Raw genomic sequence first — 16,645 nt, forward strand, 5'->3', positions numbered from 1 at the left:
GCCCCTACCCACCCTCGCAAGTTAATACTTGGCCACATGACTAACCAAGGGCCCCAAGGAGTAACCCCTTAATTCTGAAGCTGACCCATTAAACAAGGTGTATCTGCCTCAATTAGCAAGGGTGTAACTCATGGCCTGAGGGCATGGCCTGGCCCCTGGACCTGCCACAGGGGACTCTGAACTAGGATGCTGCTAGGACTCAGAGACCAGGCCAGTTCACTGACCTTGAAACATTCAACGCCTCCAGCCTCCATACAACCCCATGGGCTGGCTCCCTGACACCCAGCTCTGCAGGTGCCTCAGGCCCTGTCCTGGGGAGGGCTGTCTGGGTGATGCGCCACCGTCAAGGGAACAGTACACACAGGTTTTGGAGGGGCCGTTCAAGAACTGCATGGCTCCTGGGTAACTGCCGGCCCCTGAACCAGTTTTCATCTGTCTAAAGGGGCAACTAGCATGACTCCATGGCCAGGGTGGCCAGAAACTCCAAGGAGAGATTGCTGGGAGCACATGATCCCAGACTTGGCCAACCTCAGGCTGCCAAGATGAGGTGCCCTGGACCAAAGGTCCCAGTCCCCCTGGCTCCTGTGGCAAGGTGCACTGGCCCAGGGTTCCTACCTGACCACTGCATTGAGTCACCTATCGAGCCTTCTCTAAGCCAGGATAGCGACCGCCAGGGGACTGTGCCCCAGCTCAAGGCCTAAGGTTGGCCAAGGAGACCCCTAAACAAATGCAGGCAGCTGCTTGAGGATCTTCTGAGTTTAGAGAAAGAACCCAATTGTGCTTTTCGACTCTAGACCCTCTTCCCAGGACTGCATTCTTTGGCAGGATAATGACACAATCGGTCCTTTTACCTGGAAGCCATCCTCGGGACTAGAAAGCAACCAACAAGCAGCTCCCGGGCCACCTAAAACCACTGTCCCAGCAAGGGGGCAAATCCCCACAGGAATGGCCCAAAGTGCAAGACAGGATGTGACCAATTAAAGTCTATTTATTTGTTTGTAATCAGAACACTACAATCTGTTCAACACTGGGCTAGATACTGCCGTGATTAGGGGCAAGGAGGAAGGGGCAGGGCAAGGCCTCGGCTCAATTATCCAAGTCCAAGGCAGAACCTTCTGGAAGACTCTTCCCTTACCCCGTGGGGCAGAAATAAAAACCACATGATAACCGTTGATTCAGATTAGAGAGGACACTGAGCTGGGCCTCAGCTCAAAGTCAATGTCAGCACGGAGGGGGGACCAGTCAGTGAGAGTGTGAAGTGGCCGAGGAAGGAGAGGTGGTTTTCCTGCGCAGGCTCGCCTTCATCTCGAGAAACCCCTTCCCCCACCGCAAGGCCAGAGGAGCCCCTGGGCTGGGAGTTCCGAGGGAGGGAAGGATGCCAATCCGAGGCCCTCTTGCTTGGTTGGTCCACCTTCTCCTCCCTCAGACTGTGCACTGTGGCGATGGCTCCAGGACACTGCAGCAATGCTGGGCACGACTCTGCCAACCCCCTTTACTCTGGAGGGCAGGGCAGGGAGCAAGCAGCTTTGGGGGATGGGGTGGAGGGAACGCCAGAAGCAAGTGATGTCCACATGCATGCTTCCTGGCACTGACACAGCCTCTTCTGTTCCCAGAGGCTGAGGACCACAAGGCAAGCGACTGCCCCAGCCTCAAAGACCAGGTCCTACTTGATCAAACACCACACTCAATTCTTCGTGTTTGCATATGGTCAGGCCTCAGAACTGCATCTCACGGAACTGGGGGGCTGGAGGGGAGGGCCCTTGGGACCCTCACCAGCACCTGTCCTCAGCCCGGCTCCCTGGGGCAGTTCAACTGAATGGCACATCCAGCATGTGATGGGTAGTTCCTCGCTCTCTGAGGCAGCAGGACTGCCAACAGAGGAGTGGGAAACCTTCCCATTAACTGACCACCATGCCAGGGAGCCAAGCCCCAGAGCTCTGTGCTTGGGTGAAAAGCCTCCCACCACTCGCCAGCCCCTCCTGGGGAGGTAGGGGTTGCTCCTGCCCCCCAGGCTTCTGAGGCTGGTTCTTTACAAGGGTTTGGCATTCCCTTTATTTCACCTCTTCATTGTTTTGAGGCTCCTGTGTCTTTAGGGCCAAGTCTATCCATAACACTTGGGTTCCTCCCTCCCAGGAGTTAATTCCGGCTTTGGAGGAAGGAGTTGGAAGGAACGGGCAGTGCGGGGGAAGAGGCCAGTGAGGACGTGCAGGGAAGGAAGCCCTCTCCTGCCCCCATACTCCCAGGGCAGCAGAAGCAACTGACCACAATGAACACTGTGGCCAGCCTATGAGGCTGGTGCACTCACATGGGGGCCAGACCAGGGCAAGGGCAGAGGTTTCCAGAGCAGGAAGGAGGGCTGGAAGAGCCTGCAGGAAAGAGAAGAGGGGAGCAGGGGTGAAGGTCTCCACAGGAACACTATGCCCACACTATGTCCGGCCTAGGAACCCACTGCTGGCCCTGGGTGCCCCCGAAGGGTGAACCCTTCTCTAGACCCAGAGTCCCTTTTAGTGACATCTGGGTTCCTTAGTCCCAGCACAAATCAAGGCACTGGGCATGCCAGCCCAAGTGGCCATGGAGCACGCTGTGTGAGCTTGGCTCAAATCAACAATCTGCTCTAGGCCGTGTCCATGCATAAGCGGATGAGCCCTGGGGTCCCCATGACCCTTTCCAACTCTGATGTTCTCTGAGGTCTGAGAGAGACTGGCTCCCCATAGTACTCATGGTGTTCAGAAGTGGCCATGTCTATATCTTTATGTCTGTATAGGTTTATAGGCATACAAATATGTTTGAAAAGAGGTTTACCAAAATATTAGTGGTTTTCTCTCAGTGATGAGGTTTTACTTTTTTTCTTCACACTTTTCTATATGGTTTGAGTTTTAAAGTAATGACCATGTAACATGTTTATAATCATAATAAAAATAAAGCTATTATTTTGAAAGAAAAGAAAAAAAAAAGTGGCCATGTCTGAACAGAGCCCTCATCTATAAGGTGCCCACCTCAGCGAACTTCATTGAGCTGATGATGCCGCTGGTGTTAAAGCTGACATCAGCTCCAGACACCCCTTGGAAAGGTAATAAGTGGTTATGGATGGCGGGGTGGGGGCAGAGAAAGGGCTTGATCTTTTGGTACCTTTTCCATTTCTGTGAATGCATTATTTTTTTAAAAGTTGTTCAAGGGAAAAGATGAGGTTCTGGGCAAGGGCTCAGGACTCTGCTTTCCTCCTTCAAATTTCATATATATATATATATATATATATATATATATATATATATATATATAATTGATTTCAGAGAGGAAGAGAGAGGAAGAGAGATAAACATCAATGATGAGAGAGAACCACTGATTGGCTGCCTCCTGCATGCCTCCTACTGGGGATCGAGCTCACAACCCAGGCATGTGCCCTTGACCAGGAATTGAACCCAGGACCCTTCAGTCCGTAGGCTGACGCTCTATCCACTGAGCCAAACCGGCTAGGGCAATCCTCCTTCAAGTTTCTGAGAGTTGCTCAGGAACTACCTCAGCCCTGAGTGCAGCAGGTGCCTATCCAGAGCCTTCTGTTTTTATTGTTGGAAGCGTCAGGCCCTCCATTTCTCAAGACCATCATCCCACTCAGTTCTGATCCCCCTTTCCCCACCACCTGTTCTGGCATACCTGTTGGAGACCGGGCATACCTGCCCCACGACGCTCTGCTCCCGAGCCCATGTAGCACCGGGCCTGCAGCTGGGGCAGGTGATGGGCCAGCTCCTCTGCAGAACACAGTTGAGGTCAAATGGCCAGGAAGGTGGGCTCCGCAGGGCGCCAAGGGGTGGGACCTGTTGGAGGCTGCCCGGCTGGCATCACATGGTCCGGCTGTATTCAATGCCGCCCTTGGTGGAGATGCTCGACCATGGCAGGAAGCTGCAGAGCAGGCTGTGGGCCTGGCGGTAAATCCTGTGTGGGATGGAGCAGGGGCTCAGGTTTGCTAGAGCAGAACCCAGGTGCTGGATGTAGTCCGTGGGACTCTGTTAAGGAAGACTCCAACTCGCCTTCCCTGCCCACACACCCCTGGAGTGGCACTGTCAGCAGAGGCCCAAACAGCAACCTGCAGGACTGAGTGCAGACAGCATGCCATTCTCAAGGGAGGCCGAAAGTCCACTTAGCCTCTGCAGAGTGCTGGAAAACCTCCATAGATGGAGGGGCCTCCACTATGCAAAATAATAAAGGCAGCATGTGCGTACAAAAGGCCCTTCCAGGTGAGGCCTCAGGCACATGGACACACAGACTAAGGTTAACAGACAGGGACTGGGTGCTGCGGGGAGGGGTAAAGCAAAAGAGCAAGTGTTCCCGGTCCTCCCCCTACCCTCAGTCCTCAGAGGGGCAGGGCTTCATTCCTGTGACATGGGGGGGGGGGGGGGGGGGAAGGGTGGTCAACAGTGTTAAGCCCTTAGCACAGAGACCCATCTTCACATGAGCATGGAGACCTGTGGGCTTTGTACCACCTCTCTCCCGTTTATTTCCCTATGAAATGGATAAATCCTAGACTCATTTATTTACTAGTAATTACACACAGGTACACGTACACACAGTATTTTCTGGGCCACACCCTATGACTATTAAGAAGTCTTCTAGCTTCCCTCTTACCTGTTTAGGGCCAGAGATAGTTAAAAGGGAGGGAGCAGGGAAGGGACACACCACTGGGTCACATACCCTACATTCTGGTAAGAAAGGTTTTAACTAAGTGTTCAAAATAGCAAACAACTCTTTCACCTCCCTTATCTGCTTTCTCCCCTGCCAGCATGCAGGCCCCACCAGGGCAGGCGCTTTGTCTATTTTGTTCACTATTGTAGCCCACACATACCAGGAACAGGAAACTCTCAACCAATACTTATTGGGTAAATAGATGGATGAATGGATGGGTGGATCTTGGACCAGGAGAATTAAAAATCCACCTCTTATACTGGGCTCAAGTCCAGGGAACAATGAATGCCAGAGCATGTCTGCTTTCCCAATATCTGCAACTAGATCATCAATTCCTAATACATGCAAATCAGATCTACCCACATCATCATCTCATCAGGAAAAAATGCATCCTGTGAGCTTGCTTTGTGAATGTCATCTGAAAGCAACCACAGCTCCAGCTGATGCTAGGAAGCCACTGTCTCTCACCCCTGAGAAGAAAAGGATATAAGATGGTCCAGGGAGGGTGGCCACCATTGATGTAGAGGACATAAGTGAAGCCATCTTTGAGGACCCCACGGATGGAATAGTAATAGGGGAGATAGTGGTGCTGCTTGAAGTCTCTGTTTTCGTAGAAGCTTATTGCTGTGTTGTTGGTGGTGAGGACGTGCAGGTAGATGGCTTTGCAGTGGTCCTGGGCAGTGGTGGATATGTGATCCTTTAAACTCTCAAGTAAAAGAGAACCTGTAGGCAAAGAAGCAACAGTCACGCATGGCAGGGCAGGTGAGAAGGAATAAGGCAGACAAGGAAGTGACCTCCTCAGAGATCTCTACAGATCTCTCTGCCATTCTATCAAAGACTTCCCATAACCACCCACTGTCAAAGTCCCTAAAATCCCACAGCCAGACAGGGCCTGTTAGCTGCAGACCACTGGCTGTCCAGGAACATGGATCGGGCTGCATAGTTCCCTCCCAGGGGCTGGATCCACAGTGGAGATTCACTAGCCTTTCAGACAACAAAAAGTGTAAACTTAAGCCCAGGAAAATGTGGAATGGGCAGACCTGGGTTACAATGAAGACTGCTGTGGCTGAGTGGGATGGGAAGTTGGAGACGTCAGATAAAGAATCTGATCCATGGGAGCTAGGACTGTTTCATCAATTATGTTTGCTATTCTTAATCAAGCATACCTTGTGACCAGATATAAGTCGTGTGTGTGTGTCAGCAGGTGTGGTTAAAAGGTGCCCATTCTGTAATGAGGACCTTAGGGAGTTGTTAGTAATCTGATCTTGTAAGCTTTGGAACGAGGCCATTCAGAAAGACCTGGTAATGTGTGGAAAGAGCATGGCCTGAATTGAAGGTCAACAGGGCAGTGGGTGGTGGTGGTGGTGGAGTGTATATGCCAAAAATCATTATTTCAACCGCCCCTTACCTATGCCGTGCTTTCTGAATTCCTTCACTACTCCAAGACTTAGAATGTATGCAACTTGTGTGTCAACAGAGAAGTTGGAGGCTAGAATATCTCCATCCTAAAGAAAAAGTCAGAAATAAAGTCAGGTTCACAGTTGAGGCACCTGGTCCCACTGCAGAACATATCTCATGTGCTGACTCTCCCAGCCACAACACCTGGGGGGCCACTGGAGCAGGAAGGGATAGAACAGAGAATAATGGAGAGTCAACCCCATCCTATGGAAACAAGAGGGTGTGGGCCTTTCTGCTAAAATAAGAACACTCACAAAAAATCGCTTCTCTTTGGAAGGGTGGTAGACCATACAAGGAAGGACACTGATGCCAGACAAGTGAAGCTATGATGGTAAAAAGGAAATGACTATGCTGTGTGGGCACTATATGGTGCTCACGCGTGTCAACTGACACACCAAGAGATCTAACAGCCAGACAAACACAAAGTTTTAAAAGTTTAATTAGCCCTGTGGCCTGTGTGACTCAGCTGGTTGGGCGTTGTCCAGAGCAAGGTTGCCGGTTTGACTCCCAGTCACACACCCGGGTTGCAATCTTGATCCCAATTAGGGGATGTGCAGGAGGCAGCCTCTCACATCGATGTTTCCTTCTCTCTCCCTTCCCCTTACTTTCTCTCTAAGTATCAATTTTTAAAAATCTTAAAAAAAAAGTTTAATTAAAGGATCCTTTGCTGCTCCCAGGTGGTCTTAGAGTACAGAGGGTGGGGAGTCTGAGTAGCCTCTCTGCTGTCCACACCAAGCAGAGTGTCACACCATGGCCCACCAACCCTTGTGGGTTTCTTGGTTCAGAGGTAAAATTCTGGACTGAGAGAGTTGTGAATCTGACCACAATGAGGTTGATGTTCTTCTACTTTGTAAAGAAGAAGGCTTGGTGGATTCTCCCCCATGGAAAGAAAGCTTGGTGACTTGACCTCTCTCATCCCTATCCACTGTTCACCGAGTGGCTCCCGTGTGCTGGACATGGGTTGGCCTGTCCCTGTCCCTACTCACCACTCTCCTGGCCCTGACCCCGGCCCCAGCACTCCACATTACAGTTAAGCTGGACAGAGGCAAACTCAATCTCAGGGAGGGATCCGTATTGCTCTTGTTACTTGAAGCCCATGGTCAGGAAGGTAAAGCAGGTACTTCATTCCCCAGCTGATGTCTTCTGACAGCCCCTGCTCTTTCCTCAGTGTTGAAGTCATTCTGCCTCTCAGCAGGGCCAGAGAAAAGTGCCAGAGTGCAAAGGCTCTCGTGATACCCAGGAAGTAGAAGGAAAGGATCCCAATCTCTGCCCTCATGGGAAAACCCACACATTCAAAGGAGTACAGAGATCTAGTCACCATGTGTGTGGGGCTGGACAGTTGCTGAGGGCACACAGGAAGAGCTTCATAGAGTGGATTTTGGGGAACAAGTCAGAGGAGGGGAGGTGGGGCAGTTTGTTCTGTGAAAGAGCAAAAAGATACTGATGCTTGCTGAAAACGCCAATGTTTCTTTTTTTGCTGTATCTTAACACAGAAAAATGGAAGGAAATAAATGAGAAGAAAGCTAGGATAGAAAAGTTACTCTTAAAAGAAACCAACTTTGCCAGAATCTAATTACAGGCAAATTAAGGTAGACCTGAGTGGGTTGGGTCTTTAAAAGGGATAGAGATCTGCCTAGCTAGCTCAGTGGTTGGGCGTCAACCTAAGAACCAGGAGATCACGGTTCGATTCCCCGTCAAGGAACATGCCCGTTGCCGGCTCTATCCCCAGGAGGAGGCAGCCAATCTAAGATTCTCTCTCATCACTGATGTTTCTATCTCTTTCTCCCTCTCCCTTCCTCTCTGAAATCAATAAAAATATATTTTGAAAAATAAATAAATAAAACAAAAGGGAGAGATATCCTTCTTGCACTTTTAAATAAATAGCCTCAAGCCAAACAGATAGAAGCAGCTGCCAGTTGTTGGTGGGGTTTTTCCCCTCCTTGGAGTAAATACCTATGTATAAATGCTACTCAGTCACTCTATAAGATGACCCAAATCATTAGGCAGAATGTTTTTTTTTTAATTTATTTATTTTGAAGATCTAATTGTCTGTGTTTTTTCTTACGTGCCCTTGACTAGAATCGAACCTGGAAACCTTTGATTCACAGGCCGATGTTCTATCCACTGAGCAAAACTGGCTAGGGCTAGGCAGAATCTTGACCCAAGTCAACCACATGAAAAAATGTGTTTGTGACCATAACATCGCATTTTACATTTAGAGCAGGACTTGCTAACTCAGGGTCCAAAGACTCTCCAGGGTTCTTAAATAGATCTTGGAGGGGTCTATGAAGTTGAACAGGAAAAAAAATATTTGTTTTTCCTAACCTGTAACTGGAACTTAGCATTTCCTTTAACAAATCACAGCAGTATTAGCAGTTTCTGTGACACTGTCACCAATACAAATGACAGACCCTTACAACTCTGCAGATTCTCAGTGAATCATTTACACCCCCTCCCAATTTCAAAATGACAGTCATTAGAAAGAAGCCTGCAGTTAGGACATGTTACTTAATGTACATATGACTGTATTACGTACACACAGAAAGAAACCACCTGGATATGAGTCTCATACATGGTCTGAGCTCCTAAGGGAAAGGGCCACAGAGCAGACAGTGTGATTCTGTCCCAAGGGCCTGGCAGCCCCATCACTGCCACACATGCTTACCTCCTTGTGTATCTTGGTCCTACTTTTTATTTCAGCTACTATCATTCCTACAATGGTACCCCTGTAGGTTGCAGCAAGGGAAAAGAACTTCTTGTTGGAGGTGATGTCACGATACCATGAGTCTGGGTACCTGAGGAGAACAGACTTAGGTGAAACTGCCAAAGGCCAAGTCCAACTAACCTCATGCTTCAGACAGCAGACCCACAGGGGACTCGAGACAACTTTGTCCACTGCTCCAGGATTGATAAGGAGCCCGCCCAACACTTAGTCTCCACCAAAGTGTATCATTCTCAGTGAATTATCATCTTAAAGCAGCAATCTATCCAGACAAGATGGGAACTTTCTGATGGAAAAATTATTTTACAAGATAGAGAGATAAGAGCCGGGGCGGGGGGGGGAACCTCCCATGACATTGTCTCCATGAGAGCAGTACCTGGAGGGGCAGCTGGAAGAGTTCAAACTCAAGACCCAAGGGGAGCAGAAAAGAGATTGTTTCATGCAAAGCCCTATGACAATGACGAAAGACAGATGACTCAGCCCCAGTAAGGAGTTTTGGTGAAGGGACAGGACATTCTGGGTTTATTGGTCTGTGGGTTTGGGACATAACAAGTATAGTCCAGATGCCTTTCCTGAGACCAACAGCTGGAAGAGGGTGGAGACACAGTGGAGAGGTGCTCCGCTCAGGTCTGCTCTGCAGAGGCCACTGAGCACCCACCAGAAGGCTCTGTGAGGCCTGGCATCACCCAAGTTCCTTTCCTGATGGCAGTGGGTGAAACCAGAGGTTAAGACTCATAGAAACATGGTGTTTAGCAGGACCTTGTTTATTTTTAATTTTTAAAAGTTTGTACTTATTTTTCTCACAACAAAAGCTCTATGTGCATATTACAGAAAAATAGAGGAAATACAGACAAGCAAAATAAAACAAACTTGTAGCTACTAATAATCTACCCATTCCAAAACACCAAAAACACTTTGCTAGATAGTATATATCTTCATAGGCTTTTATCTTATGCATGTTTTCAAATAAAAGTGGAATTGTGGTACATACAATTTTCTAGTCTACTCTTTTCACTTAATATCTCATTAAAAAACTCTCCTTGTCAAGTATATCTTGATGACAGATCTCACTTTTCCTGACTGAATAATATTTCATTTTCGTATGCAGGTACCCTAATATATGTCAGCCATTCTTTACTGTTAAGATACTTAAGTTGCTTCTCAATTTTCTGACTTATAAATAGCAGTACATCGAACATCTTTGTAAGTAAAGTTGGTGGTACTTAGCAAAGCCCTTTTGGAGAACTCTCTGCATAAAGTAGAGTGAGATGGAAAGGATCTGATGGCTGTCAGGGAGCAGGGCCTGGGCTCCTCTGATAGGCAAGGTGACTCTGGGCCACCATGGCACCTCCAGGACATCCTCACCTCTGCACAAGCCTTCCAGCTTCATCAGATCCACGGGCATTACCCCACCCCTCCAATCTGCAACTGCAGGGCAGAGGGCACCACTTAACTTACTCGATGGGGAACCAGTCACCACACAGATGCTTCACAGTGTCTATGTCATCGTGGCAGAGGAGGCGCAGGCTGACCTCGCTGAGGGCGCTGGATGGCACCACCTCTGTCATTCACACCTGCAGGGAGAGAGGTGGGGTCAGGAGAGCAGCCAACCTCCCCTAAACACCCCACCAGCCCACAGATCCCATCATGGCACATTCACTTCCTCTTCCTCCTCCTAACCTGTGACGCAGGAAAGATGGGAAGACTAATGCCCCGCCATGGATGGTGGTCCCCTTTAGTAACTGCATGAAGCTCACAATAATCCCCTGCACCAGGTGTCACAGTCACCCCCACATTGCAGACAAGTAAACTAAGGCTTGGGAAGGGCTGGCAGGATGGGGACCTAGGCCCTCACTGTTTACTTGGAAACTCCTGAACCCCCAGAGAGCAGCCTGCCTTTGGTTAGTTTTCTCTCTCCTCTCTGCCCCTCTTAAGTGCCCTTTGAGCACCACTCCTCCCTGGCCAGTGTCCTGGTCTCCCTCACGTCACATTTCTCCATTGCACATAGCACACAGCCCCAGCAGTCTAACTTCTCCCGACCTGGGCCAGTGGCCATCAACACCATCAGAGCAGCCTGGGCAGGGGCCAATGACCTGCTGGATTTCCAGAAAAATTGGCACTTGCTAGGTGGGTCATTTCTCCTCCCTTATCCAGCAAACGAAACTCATGAGTGAAAAGAGAGAGAAAGAGGGAGACTTGCAAGACACTAGAGGTTCAAATCAGGGTCAGGAGTTGCTGACAATTATTTTAAATCAGGAAACTACATTCAGCCCAGGTTGCTGATGGAGCAGCTGCCCTTGATCCAATTAAGATAAGGCAAGGAAGCAGGAAGGAAAGCCAAATATTAGATTCTGACAAAGGGAACACAGGAGCCTTTCTTCTTTATGTTGAAAGCTGGTAGTAAAAGGCAAAGGACCATGCATTTACTTCATCTTTTAGGATAACTGTGTAGTTCATCCTTGATGGATGAGGAAAAATTCTTTCTATAGAAGAATGAAAGCCAATAAAAGTAGAAATAATGATAGAATTGGAATGTCATCACTTTGAAAGTGCTGATGAAAATAAATGACTCAAGCAAGAATCATCAAAGGCTTTTAACCACACAGTGGAGGGTGTTGGGGAGCAGGTGTGAGGCATGGAGGCAAAGTACCTGCACCCCCAGGACTTACCAATCACCAAGGAAAAGCCTTTCAACCTCACGATCCTGCAGTCACAATTCCCCCAGTAATGGAGCCCAGCCTCTCTGACCAGTGCCATGCATACAAAATCCACAAAGCCTTTAGGTTTCTGCCTAAAATGCTGGGTCTAAAGCCAGTTGTGCCTCCAGACCTAACTTCACGAGTACAGATAATAGCCGGCACACAGGCATGTATATTCAACAGCATCATGACAGCCAACAAACACAGAATGCTGATATTCTACAAGATGAGCAACCTGGTCTCTTCAAAAAGTCAATGATGCCCTAGACAGTTTGGCTCAGTGGATAGAGCGTTGGCCTGTGGACTGAAAGGTCCCAGGTTCGATTCTGGTCAAGGGCACATGCCTAGGTTGCGGGCTCCATTCCAGTATGGGGTGTGCAGGGGGTAGCTGATCAATGACTCTCTCTCATCATTGATGTTTCTATGTCTCTCTCCTTCTCCTTTCCTTTCTGAAATCAATAAAAATGTATTTTTTTAAAGTCAATGCCATTAAAAAAACAAAAGTGGACTAAAAGAGACAAGAAGATCTATAACCAAATGTAATATATAACACCTCTACTAGAAAAAAAAATCAAAGTATTTTGTGGAAATTTAATTATGTGCTAGAAAGCAAATAAAAACTGTCTTAGATGTGAAAGGATGGAAGTGGTTATGTAGAAAGTCTTAGGAGATGCATGTGGAACACTCTGGAGCAGGGGTCCTCAAACTTTTTAAACAGGGGGCCAGTTCACTGTCCCTCAGACCGTTGGAGGGCCGGACTATAGTTTTAAAAAAAACTATGAACAAATTCCTATGCACACAGCGGCGGCAAAAACACCCGGTGGGCCGGATAAATGTTTTCGGCGGGCTGCATGTGGCCCGCGGGACGTAGTTTGAGGACCCCTGCTCTGGAGTGAAGCATTATGAAGTCTAAAACTCACTTTAAATGGTTCAAAAAATGAACCCTGGCCGGTTGCTCAGTGGTTAGAGCGTTGGCCCGTGCACCAAAGGATCATGGTTGGATTCCCAGTCAAGGGCACATAACTGGGTTGCAGGTTTGATTCCGGGGCTAGTTGGGAGGCAACCAATCTATGTGTCTCTCTTCACCCACCCCCCTTCTACTCTCTAAAACAGCGGTCGCCAACTGGTGGTCCTCGGACCACTGGTGGTCCATGAGGTCCGAAAGGTTGGCGATCGCTGCTCTAAAAGCAATGGAAAAAAATATCCTTGGGTAAGGATTAACACAAAAAGAGGGAAAAAAAGAATGGCTCTTTTGAGGGCCAGTCCTGGGCTGGCAGTCCCCCAAGGACCAGGTGCTACTGGGAAGTCAGGCTGATGACAGAAGCCCCTCAGTCTGGGTAGTGACAAGTTTGATGCTGTACCCCCTTCACCTTCATGGTACTAGCCAGCTGGGGGGGGAGGGCACATCTGGAGTGGGGCTACCTTGTGACCTTGAAGCAGACATGGGGGGGGGGTAGGGAGGAAGGAGGAGGTACTGCAGGAGCTCTGTGGCTCTGGGGCCACCTTAGGTTCGGTCTTTCTAGAATACACTGGACTCCAAGGAGTGGGGACTGTGCCACCTTGACATGTCCCTCTGCACAGCATGACTCAAGAGTCGAAATGAGAAGGGACCTACTTTCTTCTCCTTTTTGTTTTTAGCCAGCACCTGGACACTGACCACGTGATGTCTGCAAAATGGGGGTGGGGGGTAGGATGGGCATCCTCCCGTGACCTTGTTGGCAACACTGGGTACCCTCACCAGGCCTGCAGGCCAAGGGGCTCTGAAGGGTATGGAATGGAAACTCTTCAGGACAAGAACGGGAAGTGTTCCTGCCTGAGGCCTAGTGGATCCCTACAGATGTTAGGTCCGGAAGAAGCTGAGGTACCTACCACCTACACCTTAGAAAGGAGCAGCATTCCCAGTAGGCACCCTGCTACAGAAGACTAGTTCTTAGAAGGGGACAAAGCTGGTCTTTGGATGCACGACCTTGATGGAACCTCTGAGAGCTGAGCTGAGCTGACCCAGACAAGTCTCTCTGGGCAGAGATGACAAAACAGGGCCATCACAAAAGTTAATGTGAGAGTCCTGTTGCGAAAGGGCAGGTCACAAAGGCTGGGCTGTGCTTATTTGAGTTCTTAGTTCCAAACACAAAACAAAAACAAAACACCAACCAAACAAGAAAAATACCCCCCGACTTGGCAAATATGGTCTTTCCATGTCACCTGTTTTATTCTTTTCACTGGGATGTGCCTTCAGAAACCAAGATACTGTCTGGTACAATGTATTTTAAACAGCTTGACTACCTGGTCCCTACACAGTAGGGCCATTCCAATACTTAGCACCCCCTTCCATGGCCAATGCTCCAGGTCCCCATCCTCGATGGCACCCGGGACATTCTGGTGAGTGTGACCTCAGGGACCTCATGCTGCCTAAGTGGCTACCTCTTAGGAAGTGGACTAGTCGACCAAAAATGGCAAGTCTTGCATTTTTCATGAGTCAATACTGTCCAAAATATATCCTAGCGGTCACTGGCTTGGAGGTGACTCCCCTGTCATCCTGGATAAAGGGCTGTTTTGCTCCACAGAACACGATTGTACAGGTTCAAGGGGTCCACCCACCAAAAGCAGGATGGAGCCCAACACATCACATTCCCCAGTAGGAAACACAGCTCCCCTGGAGATTTCTGCACAACCCCCACCTCTCAGGCAACATTCCCTTTCCCTACAAAGGGAACAGATTCCACACATACACACAAATCCTCTAAAAACTAAACGTGGTGTTAATATTGTTAGGTATGAGAATAGCATTGTGGTTATGTAGAAAATGTCCATATTCCTTAAGAGATGCACACAGGATATGTAGGGTGAAATGACAGAATGTTCTGGAATTTAATTTAGTTGGTGCAGAAGTGCAAAATGTTAATAACTGTTGAACTGGATGATGGGTATGTCAAGTGTATGTTTAAAAATATTCCTAATTAAATTAACCACCAGGGCCCTAACCGGTTTGGCTTGGTGGATAGAGCGTTGGCCTGCAGACTGAAGGGTCCCAGGTTCGATTCTGGTCAAGAGCATGTACCTCGGTTGCGGGCACATCCCCAGTGGGAGGTGTGTAGGAAGCAGCTGATCAATGTTTCTCTCCCATCGATGTTTCTAACTCTCCCTCTCCCTTCCTCTCTGTAAAAAATCAATAAAATATATATTTTTAAAAAATAAATAAAAAATAAAATTAACCAAGAAGGAGAACCAAGATGGAGGCATAGGTAAACACCTGTACTTGCTGCCTCTCACAACCACATCAAAATTACAACTAAAAGACAGAACAACTATCATCCAGAACCATGGGAAAGCTGGCTGAGTGGAAGAACTACAACCAGAGAGGTAAAAAAGAAAGCACATTGAGACTGGTAGGAGGTGTGGAAGTGCGGAACAGACTGGCACCCTGGTGCGCTGCTTTTTTAATCGGGTGGGAGATACAAGCTCTCACTTGCTCTGAACTCCAGTTCCAGGCGAGACTCTGGGGGACCCAGACACATACGGGGAGAAACTGGACTGTGGCATCGGGGCAGGAACCTCTGAGGGTGGCTTTCTTTTAGACGGAGGTCCTTGGAGTGGTCATTGTTCCTTCGCTGGGACCTCTCTGGTGCAGGGCTGCCTGGTAGCCATTGCTGTTTGCTCCGCCCTGGTGATTCCCTGAGACCCCGCCCTACCCAATTTACAACCCCAAGCTGTGCACAGTGGCTTTTGCATAAGAATGGCCTGTGCTTTCTCAGCCTAAAACCTGTCAAACAGGCAGCAGCTGGGTCAGGGAGCCCCAAAGCTATCAAAAGAAGGCCCAAGGCTGGCAGCAGCTGCCTGCCTTGCTTCACAACTGGGCCTTGTCTGGGCACTTCCAAACCCGATACAAAGAGGAGGAATCTGCAGATCTCTCTGTAGCTCCGGCTGGGTGGCCCCAGGCCTCAAGAGATCCAAGAGCCAGTGTACCCAGTGATCAGTGTGAGACCATCCAGATTATAACTCTTCACATTCACAAGTGACACACTCAAGGGGCAGACTCAATGAGCACCAAAACCCCACTGAAGCAAGTCCTGCCCCATAAGGGTGTCTCCTGCACAGCAGCTCTTCCACTGTAGACACAGCTGGTACTCACAGCCAATTGGCCTGGAGGTCAATTCCTCCCAGTGATACAACAGCAATCAAGGCTTAACTACAAGACTGTGCACACAGCCCACAAAGGAGTGCACCAAGAGTGTCCACCTCAGGTGACTGGGGAGGCTGAGCCACTGGGCCCTATTGGACACCTACCACACAAGGCCACTCTATCAACCTAAGGAGACCTAACAGCTACCCAATATATTAGAAACAAATAAAGGGAAACAGCCAAAATGTGGAGACAAAGAAACATGTCACAAATGAAAGAAATGGAAGAAAGCAAAATACTGCATATAGAGTTCAAAATCACAGTTATAAGGTTACTCAAGAATCTTCTAGAAACCTCCGAGGAACTTAGTGAGACCTTCAAGGATCTTAGTGAGAATGTAAAAAAAAAAAAAAAAAAAAAAAGGAAAAGGACCAGTCAGAAATTAAGCATACATTGACTGAAATAAAGAATAATATACAGAGATTCAACAGTAGACTAGAGGATCCCAAGAATCAAGTCAAAGATTTAAAATACGAGGAAGCAAAAAACACCCAACCAGAAGAGCAAAAAGAAAAAAGAATCCAAAAATATGAAGATAGTGTAAGGAGCCTCTGGGACAACTTCAAGCGTACCAACATCTGAATTATGGGGGTGCCAGAAGAAGAGACAGAGCAAGATATTGAAAACCTATTTGAAGAAATAATGACAGAAAACTTCCCCTACCTGGTGAAGTAGACTTACAAACCCAGGAAGCACAGAAAACCCCAAACAAGAGGAATCCAAAGAGGACCACACCAAGACACATCATAATTAAAATGCCAAGGGCAAAAGACAAAGAGAGAATCTTAAAAACAGCAAGAAAAAAAACAGTCAGTTACCTATAAGGGAGTACTCATAGGACTGTCAGCTGATTTCTCAACAGAAACTTGGCAGGCCAGAAGGGAGTGGCAAGAAATATTCAAAGTGATG

General features: G+C 48.3%; 1 protein-coding gene across 2 annotated transcripts in view; it reads right to left on the reverse strand.

The window, feature by feature from the left end:
* Positions 1-968: 968 nt before the first annotated feature.
* The window catches only part of NAA60 (N(alpha)-acetyltransferase 60, NatF catalytic subunit), a 28,819-nt gene continuing 13,142 nt past the window's right edge, over positions 969-16,645 (reverse strand). The window contains exons 2-7 of one of the 2 annotated variants that reach the window (XM_014457312.2): positions 10,316-10,431; positions 8,801-8,930; positions 6,086-6,182; positions 5,146-5,400; positions 3,652-3,930; positions 969-2,366 (exon numbers count right to left, since the gene is read on the reverse strand). In XM_014457312.2, the coding sequence (XP_014312798.1) occupies positions 2,302-2,366; positions 3,652-3,930; positions 5,146-5,400; positions 6,086-6,182; positions 8,801-8,930; positions 10,316-10,425 (936 nt within the window). In that variant the 5' untranslated portion in view covers positions 10,426-10,431 and the 3' untranslated portion in view covers positions 969-2,301. Of the gene's footprint in view, positions 2,367-3,651; positions 3,994-5,145; positions 5,401-6,085; positions 6,183-8,800; positions 8,931-10,315; positions 10,432-16,645 lie in introns of those variants that run through there. The other variant, XM_014457314.2, reaches the window with a different exon arrangement.

This window comes from Myotis lucifugus, unplaced genomic scaffold, assembly GCF_000147115.1.
Source record: "Myotis lucifugus unplaced genomic scaffold, Myoluc2.0 scaffold_72, whole genome shotgun sequence".
Taxonomy (NCBI): Eukaryota; Metazoa; Chordata; class Mammalia; order Chiroptera; family Vespertilionidae; genus Myotis; species Myotis lucifugus.